The 12,110-nt window shown below is 36.1% G+C and overlaps 1 protein-coding gene across 2 annotated transcripts in view; it reads right to left on the minus strand.

Moving 5' to 3' along the window:
• Window positions 1-221: 221 nt before the first annotated feature.
• The window catches only part of NAA50 (N-alpha-acetyltransferase 50, NatE catalytic subunit), a 36,752-nt gene continuing 24,863 nt past the window's right edge, over window positions 222-12,110 (minus strand). Inside the window, exons 2-5 of one of the 2 annotated variants that reach the window (XM_044251409.1) lie at window positions 5,314-5,447; window positions 4,778-4,897; window positions 4,269-4,335; window positions 222-3,223 (exon numbers count right to left, since the gene is read on the minus strand). In XM_044251409.1, the coding sequence (XP_044107344.1) occupies window positions 3,046-3,223; window positions 4,269-4,335; window positions 4,778-4,897; window positions 5,314-5,447 (499 nt within the window). In that variant the 3' untranslated portion in view covers window positions 222-3,045. Of the gene's footprint in view, window positions 3,224-4,268; window positions 4,336-4,777; window positions 4,898-5,313; window positions 5,451-12,110 lie in introns of both variants that reach the window. The other variant, XM_044251408.1, reaches the window with a different exon arrangement.

Below are 12,110 nucleotides of genomic sequence, written 5' to 3' on the forward strand. Positions count from 1 at the left end.
TCCTAGCAAGTTCCAAAGGTCTGAATTAGGAGGCCTGGATAGCACTTGGCCCATTTTAATGTTTTAAGTTAGATCTTAAAGAAATGTTAAAGTAAATAAAACTGTATGGCCAAGAGTAAACAATGACTACATATAACTGCTGTATATTTTATATCATACATATGCTGAATACTCAGTATTCAACACAGTGCAGGGTTTTGACACTTACCAGACATCATAGATTACTACCAGAACATCACGTAAGTTTATTTCAGATGTAACAGCAATGTTAAAATCAACAAGTTTAATTTTTAACTGCACCAAGTAAACTTTGCCATTTAAGTATATTTAAAGTTATTCCCTCCAAAAAACTGAGGGAGCTTTTCTCTTCCACCCCAGAAAACACAGTTTCCCAATAGTTCTATTTTTGGAGGACTTTCAATTGATGAATAAACTGCTTTGGGGATATTTTAGAACTTCTTTCCCCAAATGAAAACTAGTCTGGACAAATTATCTATTGCATAGATTTCTCTGCAGATTCTTTTCTTTAGAACCTAAATGCAATTACCATAAGGATAATCTTTACCTATACGCCCCATAGTAAAAACTATCTGTCCTAAAAAATATGATGGATATATGCTCTGATCTTCCAGTTAACAGAATTGTTTTACCTCAACAATTTTTATGCTCCAAAATAGCCAACTCAATATGGGACATTACTCGAGTCTTTACTGACTCATAGGCATGTGAACTAGTGCCCAGCTTCTACATCCTCCTTTTCCTTAAATGGATGGAATTACTTAATACAAGTTTGATGTAGGACAATTAACCCTTTCCAAACAAGTCTGATGTAGGACAACTAACCTTTTCAAATATACCATTTAGGTAAAGTCATTGTCTAGTGTGGAAAAAGAAACTATAATGATAGGGAGCCTACATACTCAATTCAAAATTTATTTTTTTCCCCCTCCTTAAATAACATGTACTTAATTGTCATGAGGCAGCTATTCAGTTTTCAATAACCACATTTAGGGATACATTCATAGGACTGATTAGATAGTCCTGGTGAAATGGTTATAGAAATAGAGGCAGTGTCATCTCAGAAAACTCATTTATATATCAAAATCTATTTTGATATCTGGAAGTTTACAAAAAGGCTGAATTCTTCAAACTAAGTATGCCTTCTGTAACTCAAGCACTCTTCTCTTGGCAAGAGCAAGCTGAAGCTTATCCATGAAGGTAAAGGTGCTTAATGCTAACTTTTTTCCTAAGCTTATACTCGGACTGCTGAAGAAACTGATACCCAAGAAACCAGCATGGTCTTTCTACATTTTTACTATCTTAAGATTCAAATCCTATATACTCATTCAACTATCTCCCTTTTCCTGTATTACTCTTGGCACTCAAGATCGCTGAAGTCTATTGTACTTTGTACTTTCACATTCTCAAAAAAGATTATAAAATGTCCATCAACATTGTGTAATTTTGTCATTTAACATATTTGGAGAGATGAGATTGCTATTATCAGAATGTACATAAGGATAAATATTATGAATCAAACTTCCCTTTAAAGTCAAATGACAAGAAAATTCAAGCCCTGTGCATTGTTTTAAAGTCTAATGAGAACATTTCATGGGCCACTAGTATTGGCAATCTAGAAAATTTTAAATATTGGATATGGGGCTATGGAGGAAAATGTGAAATTTCAGATGTCTCCTATCTTACAAAAAGTTATCAAGCCGTCCAAGCCACTCCTTATGTGCCAGAAAATGATCTGGCATAAACTATTCTCATCAGTAAAGGAGGTCACAGTGACATTTGTTATTAACACTTCTGAACTTCTATTTTCCCAAGAATAGAAGCAATATGCTTAACAATTGCCCCCTCAAATCCTTAAGCTCAATATCATAGGCACAGAAAATAAGCAAATCTGGGATGTTCTCCAACAGATAAGGTAGCACAGCTATGTTATTCTCAAAAATACTGTCTAGATATTCTTCCCTATATAATCAAATGCTCTGTGGCCTTGCTTTTAATAGTCCGCATTAGCTGGCATTAAATGCATTTATTGTGCCACGAGTCCATCTAAGCTTCCTTTTAGGTGTTTTTAAATATGTCCAAGAGACAATACCTGCTTCAGGTTTATCTTCGGGGTACTGACCTATAAGGACATCAACTCCCATTTTTAAAGTTAGACTAACTACTGTGGGTTTACTGAAGACACGAAAAAAGAGAGGATACACACAAAAAAGTAAATCACAACAAACCTTTTTAGGTCAGTTAAAGGCCATATCTCTAGCTGGGATATTAAAAAAAATTAATCTCACCAGCCACACTCTAAAAGTTAATGCCACTAATAACAATCAACAGCAGGAAAAATATACCTGCTAACAACCAGTCCACTCATTAGCAAAAAGCAGTTTAACTCAAATACTGAGACCAAAGTAAAACACTACCTACCCAAACTGTCCCACCTACCCTCAGCGAGGAAGAAAGAAATAATTGCTTAAAAAAAATAATAAGCTTAGTATTTCTTACAAGGATAACAATGGTCCAACTCCTGAGACAATACTCAGAAGGACAAAAGGTGGAGTGAAGGCAATGTCTAGGGATTAGTATCCCAGTCTTGAAAAACCCAAAGTACCACAAACACACTAAACTTGTCTTTGAATTACAGAACAAGATATTGCTGCTGTTTCTTTTTGTCTTTTGATATTTGTAGGCTCTGCCCTTCAATGTGAAAGCAGGAGATTGAGAAAAAAAAAAAAATTGACACTGACACCCAAATTTTTGGGACCATATATATCTTAACTGTGAAACCAAACAGATCTATACCTCCTCCTTCCTACAATCAAACCACCTCACAAAAGTAAAACTAAAACAATCCAAACATGATTAATTTTGAAAGTCCTTGGAAGTATTAAACATTTTTTAGAGGAAAGAAAAAGAAAGAAAGGAGGACGAACAAGAACAAGAAGGGGGGGGAGAAAGAAAGAGGGGGGGAATCAATGGGCCTCTCTTTTATTTGGCGACAAGCAAGTGCAAGAAAGTCCATTTCTAATTTGTTCAGTTGTCTGTCTTTTGCACATCTGCATTCTGGCCAGAAGGGACTTTGAGGTTTTTCTGCAACACATGAGCATCTGCGGGCTCTATCCTCTTATAGTAGTTCTTCTTTGTCTCAATAATCTCAAAGCCAAACTTCCTGTAGAAGTCAATTGCTGATTCATTGCTGATCTGGACATGCCTAAGATACCGGAGGGTATCAGGGGGAAAAAAAAAAAAAGATTTCATCAGCTTTTGTGTATTCTCCACAAATAGTTTCAAATTGGTCAGAGCCAGAATACTGCACACATCTGTTAGATTCTCCTCATAATTACTAGTAATCAACAAAGATTAGGTATTCATCTCAGAAAAACCTGATGACAAATGGACACTTTTAACCTGACTATTACATTTGCAAGTGCTGGCTGAGGTTAGGAGTCTCAGAAATAGTGTTTACTCTTACAATCAACAAAGGGCAAAGTACCCTAGTTAGCATAACATTTTTCACTGCAAGGGGAAAAAAAGATTCCAGTAACTAAAAATGGGGAAATAACTGTAAGGATGATTCAAAGACCATATTAACATATGCAGAAAGAAAAAAAGACAGAAAAATAACATAACTAGGCTCTCAAATGCCTGAATATATCCTCCCTGATTTATAAAAAATATGCTATATTTTGAAAATAAATAATTTGAGCTTTCTCAATTACTCTTCAAAATAGCATTATATAATTTACTCTCTCCCACTGTCAAAGTTAAAATGAGAATAATAATACCCTTATTATAAAAAATCCATAGCTGTGATCTAACCTTGGCTCTTAATCTGAGTTCTATAATATTGATATTTTATCAATATAGTATCAGCTAGATACTCTCTGATTTTGATTATTAAACTCTACTACTAATGAACATATCAATGAGAACCTTAAACAGAACCTAGAGAATGGATAAGATGAGAAAAGTAGTATTAATGATACTAATTCTTCAATTGTGAAGACTTGGGTTTTAATCTTGGTTTACTCTGTGACTCTGGTGCTCCCACCCCAGTGAATGAAGCAAAATGATAACATCTTATCTCAGATTCCTTATCTATTACTGAAACAAAAGAAGACTTCATAACCACTACTTCCATGGTTTTTCCAAAAGACAATGAAATAAGTAACCAGACTTTAACGTTTCTAGTAAAGGTTTCCATTTCCAGTCTATTAAATTCTTTAGGTAAGAACATTAAATATCATTATACTTACAGATAGATGTTGTCAAAAGTGCCATCTTTTTCACAGATGTTTAAGACATGATTTAACATTTTAGTTCCTATTAACAAAACAAACAAGTAAGTAATTTCATAAAAAATCAATCTTTACACATCTAACTGCCATCTTAACATTTACTGGGTCTTCACAGAACCTGAGGTAAACACGAGACAACCGATTTTTTAAAAATTTTCTTCTTTTCCTACATTATCTACATATGTTTAAAACTCACAGCAGAAAAGCAACCTTTACATACACAAGCACAAGCCCTTCCATGTAAAAGGAAAACAGAAAAAAGCAAAAGGGACACTGATAACAAATCTATACAGGGCTTCCACTTGAAATATGTTAATAAAGTTATTTTCCACCTTACATAATTCAGTAATTCTTTCCCAATATTCCCAAAAGAAATGGTTTGACTCACTGGGTCAGAAACAGTAATCATGTATTTACATTCCTCTAAACAACAACAACAAAAAAAACAAAACACAAGTTAAAATTACCTATTCCTAGCCTTCGGTATGGTGCCAGACATCCTAGTGTCATGATGTAAAGTCTCTTCTGATTCTGTGAATGATCCACCCTACAGCATACTGCACCTACTGCAATATCATTGAAATAGGCTGCCATGGAAAATATAAAAATATAAAGTTCAAAGACAGAATAACATATTTTATTCAATCTTCCTCCCCTTCTATAAGAACTAAATTATTGCTACTGGCCATAGATTTTATCAGTTATTCTGAATAGCAATAACTTCAAAAATTTTCTACTTTTTAGGGATTTAAGTCTCTTCTAGAGTAAACACAAATACATTTGAAAACACAGGCACACACTAAAGTAGAGAAGACATTTAGCATTTCCGTTTAAAATTCAAATATTGTCTTGGTTTCTTTGAGATTTTTCTCAGAACCTGAATCACCCCCATTTCCTGACTTGTAACATAAGGAAATTAAATTAGTTAACTCCGCTCTAATATTAAAAACTAGGGTCAAGAATACCAACAAACAAATGAAGAGGGGAAAAAAACATATTATACCAAGTTTTGCTAGCTCGCCAACCTCCAGCACATCCTTGTAGAACTTGTCATTGTAGCTGACTGGAAAGATGACCTGGTTTAGTCTCTTCAACTGTTTAATATTGTGTGGTGTCACATCTCCCAGCTCGATCCGGCTACTGGAACAAACCAAAATGTACTCAATAAAATATAATTAGCTTTATTTGTTATGATGAACATTCCTAGAAGACTATGGATTTTTTATATGACCGATAAATCCAACCTTTCATAGTGACTTTATACTCCTAGAAAGATTACCATTTATTTATGATTATGCCAGCCATTCCATCCAAATTCAATTTGAAGCTTTCAAACAACAGTATACATTTAGAGATAAATATGGTAAACGACAATTACTAAGAAGGCCAGACTAATATTCTATATAAATGCCAAAGTTTTCCTTGTAGTTTACAGTTCAGAAGAATTTAAACATCTATTACTGATCAAAAGGACTGATGATACCAAATGTTGGCAAGGGGGTGGCAAATGGGAATGGCGAAAATGTAAACAGATAGAGTATCTCTGGAAGACACTCTAGTACTATGCATCAAAAAGCCTGAGAGGCTCGGTCATTAAGACTCTGCTTTTGGCTAGGGCGGATCCCAGGGTCCTGGGATTGAACACCCCCCTCCCCATCAGGCTCCCTGCTCAGCAGGAAGCCTGCTTCTCTCCCCCCACCCCTTTGTGTTCCCTCTTTCTGGCTGTGTCTTCCGTCAAATAAATTAAAACTTTAAAAAGTAAAAAAAAAAAAAAAAAAGCCTGAGAGGTACATCTCCTTTATGGAAGTAATCCTACTCCGGAAGTTTTTATCCTGAAAAAATAATCCAAATAGGCAAAAGTTATGTATATTCTACTAACTGAGCTAGGAACAACCCACAGCAGTCATTTGGGGTGGTTTTCCAAATCCAGATTCCTGGACTTCACCCCACTTTCAGAAGCAGAATCTCTGGAAATGAAACAAAGGAATCCACTTGGTGGTGGGGGTGCTTTACTTATCAAGAATGCAACAGAAGTATTCCTTAAAAAAAAACTATGTAATCAAAACAACTGGTTCCAAGGGAAAAGAGTTAAGGCTAAAAAGATTCAGACTCACAGTAACAAAGCCATGCTACCTCTAGGCCATGAATGAAAGGATTTTTTAACAGCCCAAGTCAGTATCACAAAAAGAGTTAAGGCTAAAAAGATTCAGACTCACAATAACAAAGCCATGCTGCCTCTAGGCCATCAACGAAAGGATTTTTTAACAGCTCAAGTCAGTATCACTACCGTAAACTAAAGGTTGATCAAGGGGCACCTGGGTGGCTCAGTGGGTTAAAGCCATTCCGCTCAGGTTATGATCCCAGGGGCCTGGGATGGAGCCCCACATCGGGCTCTCTGCTGGGCAGGGAGCCTGCTTCCTCCTCTCTCTCTCTGTCTACTTTTGATCTCTGTCAAATAAATAAATAAAATCTTAAAAAAAAAAGAAGTTGATCAAACATGAAAGACAAACCTGAATACCACTAACATTATCATTATGTAGAGTTGGCTTACATACATTATTGGCCTTCTTAAGAATCACAAGAGTGATTTTTAATTCTTTAAATAAGATCAAATCAAAATAAAAACGAGCTGAAAAATAAGAACAATCTGATGCCACCCAAGTAGCTAGAAAATGTGGGTCCTACTCACTGGGTGCTAGATGCTAGTTCTAGATCACAATGACATTAGTCAAAAGCCAGGAAATGCAAACAATATACCCTAATTAATCATTTGCACCCTATGCATACAGGTTTTTAAAATTGTTGGAGGAATGACTGAATGAAAATGTTAATCAATACACTTTTATAATGGTAAAAAAGAAAAACCTAAGTGTCCCCAATAGAGAACTGGTTAAATAAAGCATGCATGATACAGTAATATTATTAGCAGAGAAACACTGATACATTGTTTTGGGGGGGGCGCAGGGGCAAACACATTCTAAATATATTTAATATATAAATATCTACAGAATTTTTACAGAAGAAAATGCTTTAAACAATATACAAAAAGTGTGTGATCAGAATGGTGGGTGGCACCTGGCTGGCTCAGTTCAGTAGAACATGATGAGGCTCTTGATCTCATGGTTTTAAGTTGGAATCATGGCCACGTTGGGTGAAGAGATTACTTAAAAATACAATCCTTAATAATAATAATGAAAGAATGGTGGGTAATTTTAAAAACAGTATTCTCTGAAATGTTACAATTTAGATTATTGGAAAACAGAATACAGACCATAACACGCATTTGGAACTTAGCCTTCTTGCCTCAATTATTTCATTTTTATGCTTTTTTTTTTTATTACTATGACCCATCATCACCCTTGTATATCTTGCATATTTTCTTAAAATCTGAGCAGTTTCTTAGTAGCCACACAAATTCTTAAGATGCAAACACCATAGTAAAAAACAGAGTTCTCTGTTATATTTTCTTCCAATTTCTAGACACATAAAGTAAATATGAGTAAATGTGGCCTCTCCTAAGTATTTCACATCTAAAATGAATTCCTTTTGTGAGATTCAGGTCCTCTTTAACTAGGGAATATCTCATTCATAAAACAACTCCCCTTTTCATTAAAGCAGGATCCTGGCTTTCTCTTCTTTTAAGACTGAGTAAATAACATTTTACTGAACCCTTTTTCTGATTAAAACCTACTTAGGTTCACTTACCCACCATCTACTACTCAGACCTTTTATAAGCAGATACAGTTATACGTAAAATACAGACCCCTTAAAATACAGAGAACATGGGAGTGCCTGGGTGGCAGAGTCAGTTAAGCATCTGACTCTTGGTTTCTGCTTGGGTGGTGGGTATTTCAGGGTCCTGAGCTCAAGTCCTGCGTTAGATGCCGAGCCCAGTGCAGAGTCCATTTAAGAGTCTCTCTCCCCCTTTCCCTTGGCCCCTCCCCCATTCTGAAATAAACAAATCTTAAAAAAAAAAAAAAAAGTACAGGAATGACATGTCACCAACACTCTGTGTTTTTTTCTTTAGCAAAAGGATTCCTATCATTTAGTTAATTAATGTATCTATCACCTTGCATTTTTTTGTAAGAACACTTACGGTCTACTCTCTTAGCAAGTTTCAATAATATGCATTAGATTGTCAAACCTTATTCATTTTACAGCTACAAGTTTGTACCTTTTTATCAATTTCTGCCTATTCCCCCCACCCTGGCAACCACTTATCTACTCTGTTTCTATGAGTTTGATTTTTTTATTTGTAGATTTCACATATAAGTAATACCATGGAATGTTCGTCTTTCTGAATTATTTCACTTAGCATAATGCTACTCTTTAACTGAGTACAGCACCCCAAATTTGGTACAGTAATATATTTTAAATATAATATAGCATTTATTTATTATATTCAGAGCGCGGTTTAAAAAAATTATCCACTGCAATTAAGAGACTCTGTATTTCAAAAGTCATTGAAAAACCACATTATAAAGTCTAACTGTAAACAATAAAGAAAAATTTAACCTAGGAAGTCAAGCTTCCAGATTTTTTTTTTGAAAGATTTTATTTATTTATTTGACAGAGATCACAAGTAGGCAGAGAAGCAGGCAGAGAGGAGGAAGCAGGCTCCCCGCTGAGCAGAGAGCCGGATGCGGGGCTCGATCCCACCATGACTGAGCTTAAGGCAGAGGCTTTAACCCACTGAGCCACCCAGGCGCCCCAAGCTTCCAAATTTTAAGTGAAAGAACATGATTTTTTAAAAAAGAATGAGGGCTTCTCTGCCTGCTTGTGATCTCTGCCTGTCAAATAAATAAAATCTTCAAAAAAAAAAAAAAAAAAAAAAAGTTTAAGAATGATTTCCAGGTGGGGCGCCTGGCTGGCTCAGCTGGAAGAGCATGCAACTCTTGATCTTGGGGTCATGAGCTTGAGCCCCACACTGGGTACAGGGATTACTTAAAAATATATGAAAACTTGAAAATAAATGATTTCTAGGTAATTGTCGGGCTTCAAGTATCTTTATAATTTTTAAAAGGATAATAACCAGGTATTTCTTAACTTCATACAGAAGGAAAAGGTGGTATGGTTCAATGTGCTAGATGAAATCTAATAAAAATTAACTACTAAAAAAGTTTCAACTGGAGTAGGCAGATCAAGCCTATACAAAACACCGTATTAAACCATTAGGGAATAGGCAGCTTAATCTTTTCCTGCCTAATTAAAAAAACACGCAAGTCTTAATTAAAAAAAAAAAAAAAAAAGTCCATCGCCATAGAAATGACTTAGGAAGTGAAAATATCTGAAAGACTATTACCAGAAGTAAGTTTGATGCAAACAATCTTCCTGTACTTTTCTATGTATATATATATGTACATATATATATACACACATACATATTTCAAAACAGAATTGAGATACTATTCATATTGCTTGGTAGCTGTTTAAGAAATACCTTAAATATAACTTTGTCAGCAAAATTCCCTTTCAAATACAGTTTATCTTTCACGAACATGATATGCCTAACTGAAATGGAATACTTCTGTAATCTTGATCACTTAGCTCTGAATTATTTTAAGATGTGGATATTCTAAATATATCAGAGTAACAGCAACTTGTACATATAATTTAGCAAAGAACATGTTGTATCAAAGGTATATAGTGCTATATAAAAATGTCAAGGGGCACCTGGGTGGCTCAGTGGGTTAAAGCCTCTGCCTTTGGCTTAGGTCATGATCCCAGAGTCCTGGGATCCAGCCCCACATTGGGCTCTCTGCTCTGCGGAGAGCCTGCTTCCTCCTCTCTCTGCCTGCCTCCCTGCCTACTTGTGATCTCTCTCTCTGTTAAATAAATAAAATCTTAAAAAAAAAAGAGAAATGTCAAGAAAATGAGACCATGATTATAAACAATCAACAAGCTTTTAGAAGCTCAAAGAATTTCTATAGTAAGTCAAAAGGAATTCCAAAAAACCCCCCAGGAATTCCAAAATCTCCATTAGAAAATTAAAGAGAGTGTCCAAGAGTTCTATGTGTGGGGGTGCCGTTGGCTCAATCAGTTAAAGCCTCTGCCTTCGGCTCAGGACATGATCCCAGAGTCCTGGGATCCAGCCCCGAAGGGCTCTTTGCTCAGCAGGGAGTCTGCTTCCCCGTCTCTCTCTCTCTGCCTGCCTCTCTGCCTGCCTGTGATCTGTATGTCAAATAAATAAACAGAATCTTAAAAAAAAAAAAAAAAAGTTCTATGAATCTATTATTTTCCGAAGTTCTTATGAACATAATAGCTGCCTATTCAAAGCACAAATCAGGTATTTCAATAAATATTTGCTAACCCCTGGAATGCAAAATACAGTGTCTGAGTGTATATATTACACATATTCATATACAACTGTATACATATAATACACATACACATACATAATATATACACATACATTATATATAAAATACACATACATAATATATATAAAATATAATGTCTTAGTAGTAACACATGCACACAAAGTACAAAAATAATACTAGGATGGAAGTAATCCTGGGATCAGATGTGAAGGGTGACTAAGAGTCTGCTCTGCAGGAAGCCAAGAAATGAAATTTTTAAAAAAGATTTTATTTATTTGACAGAGAGAGAGAGCACAAGCAAGGGGAACGGGAGAGGGAGAAGCAGGCTCCACGTGGGACTCCAGGATCATGGTCTGAGCTGAAGGGAGACGCTTAACTAACTGAGCCACCCAGGTGCACCAAGAAATGAATTCTAAAAAGAAGGTAGAACATGAACAAAACAGCAGTGATATGTCTTAAAATTACAGGCAGTTTGATTTGGAGAAACAAAATGTACTCTGTTACTCTCTTCCTCTGGGCTACCTGCTGAGGGTACAGCCATCTCCTACTCTTAACTTGGCATCACAGCCATCCTCAGACCTCCGGTGAAGACTGTTAAAAAGTGAACAAAGGGGGCACCTGGGTGGCTCAGTGGTTAAAGCCTCTGCCTTCAGCTCAGGTCATGATCCCAGGGTCCTGGGATCGAGCCCCGCATCAGGCTCTCTGCTCAGCGGGGAGCCTGCTTCCCCTCTATCTCTGCCTGCCTCTCTGCCTACTTGTGATCTCGGTCTGTCAAGTAAATAAATAAAATCTTTATAAAAGAAAACAAACAAAAAAAGTGAACCAAGAAGTTCATTCTGCATCAGTCGGATCAGTATGTCAAAATTAAGTGCAACTGGCTGAAACTGAGGCATTGATAATAGGGTGTACAGAAGATTTAAGGGCCAGATCTTGATGCCCAAGTCAGATTATAAGAGCAATAAGAAAAAACCACATTATCCAGTGACCTCCAGAAGTCCCTAGTCCACAAGGTCAAAGAGCTTGAAATGCTGTTAACATGCAATAAATCTTACTGTGCAGAGACTGTTCATAACATCTCCAAGAACCACAAAGCTATTGTGGAAAGAGCAGCCAGCTGGCCATCAAAGGTATCAGTCCCAATGCCAGGCTGAGCAGCAAAGAAAATGAATGCAGGCAGCTTATATGCAAGTTGCATTTGTGTTAATAAAACCGTAAAACTACAAAAAAGGTGTTCTTTCTGTAAACATGGAAGCTGGGATTAGAGAGGAAGAACCACCAATTTTCTAAGGGGCTTGCACATCACGATGGTACTTGGCTATCTTCTCTACCTACTTTATTCTCTTGCTTGACCTCAATCTCATCATCTTACTGGTTTAATGCTGCCATCTTCCAAATCTGTCTCTTCCTTAGAAATCACTCCTAACTCCAAAACATCTACAGCAGACACCTCAAATTAAATATATCCCTAGATCTTTGACCA

Source organism: Neovison vison, chromosome 6, assembly GCF_020171115.1.
Source record: "Neovison vison isolate M4711 chromosome 6, ASM_NN_V1, whole genome shotgun sequence".
Classification (NCBI taxonomy): domain Eukaryota; kingdom Metazoa; phylum Chordata; class Mammalia; order Carnivora; family Mustelidae; genus Neogale; species Neogale vison.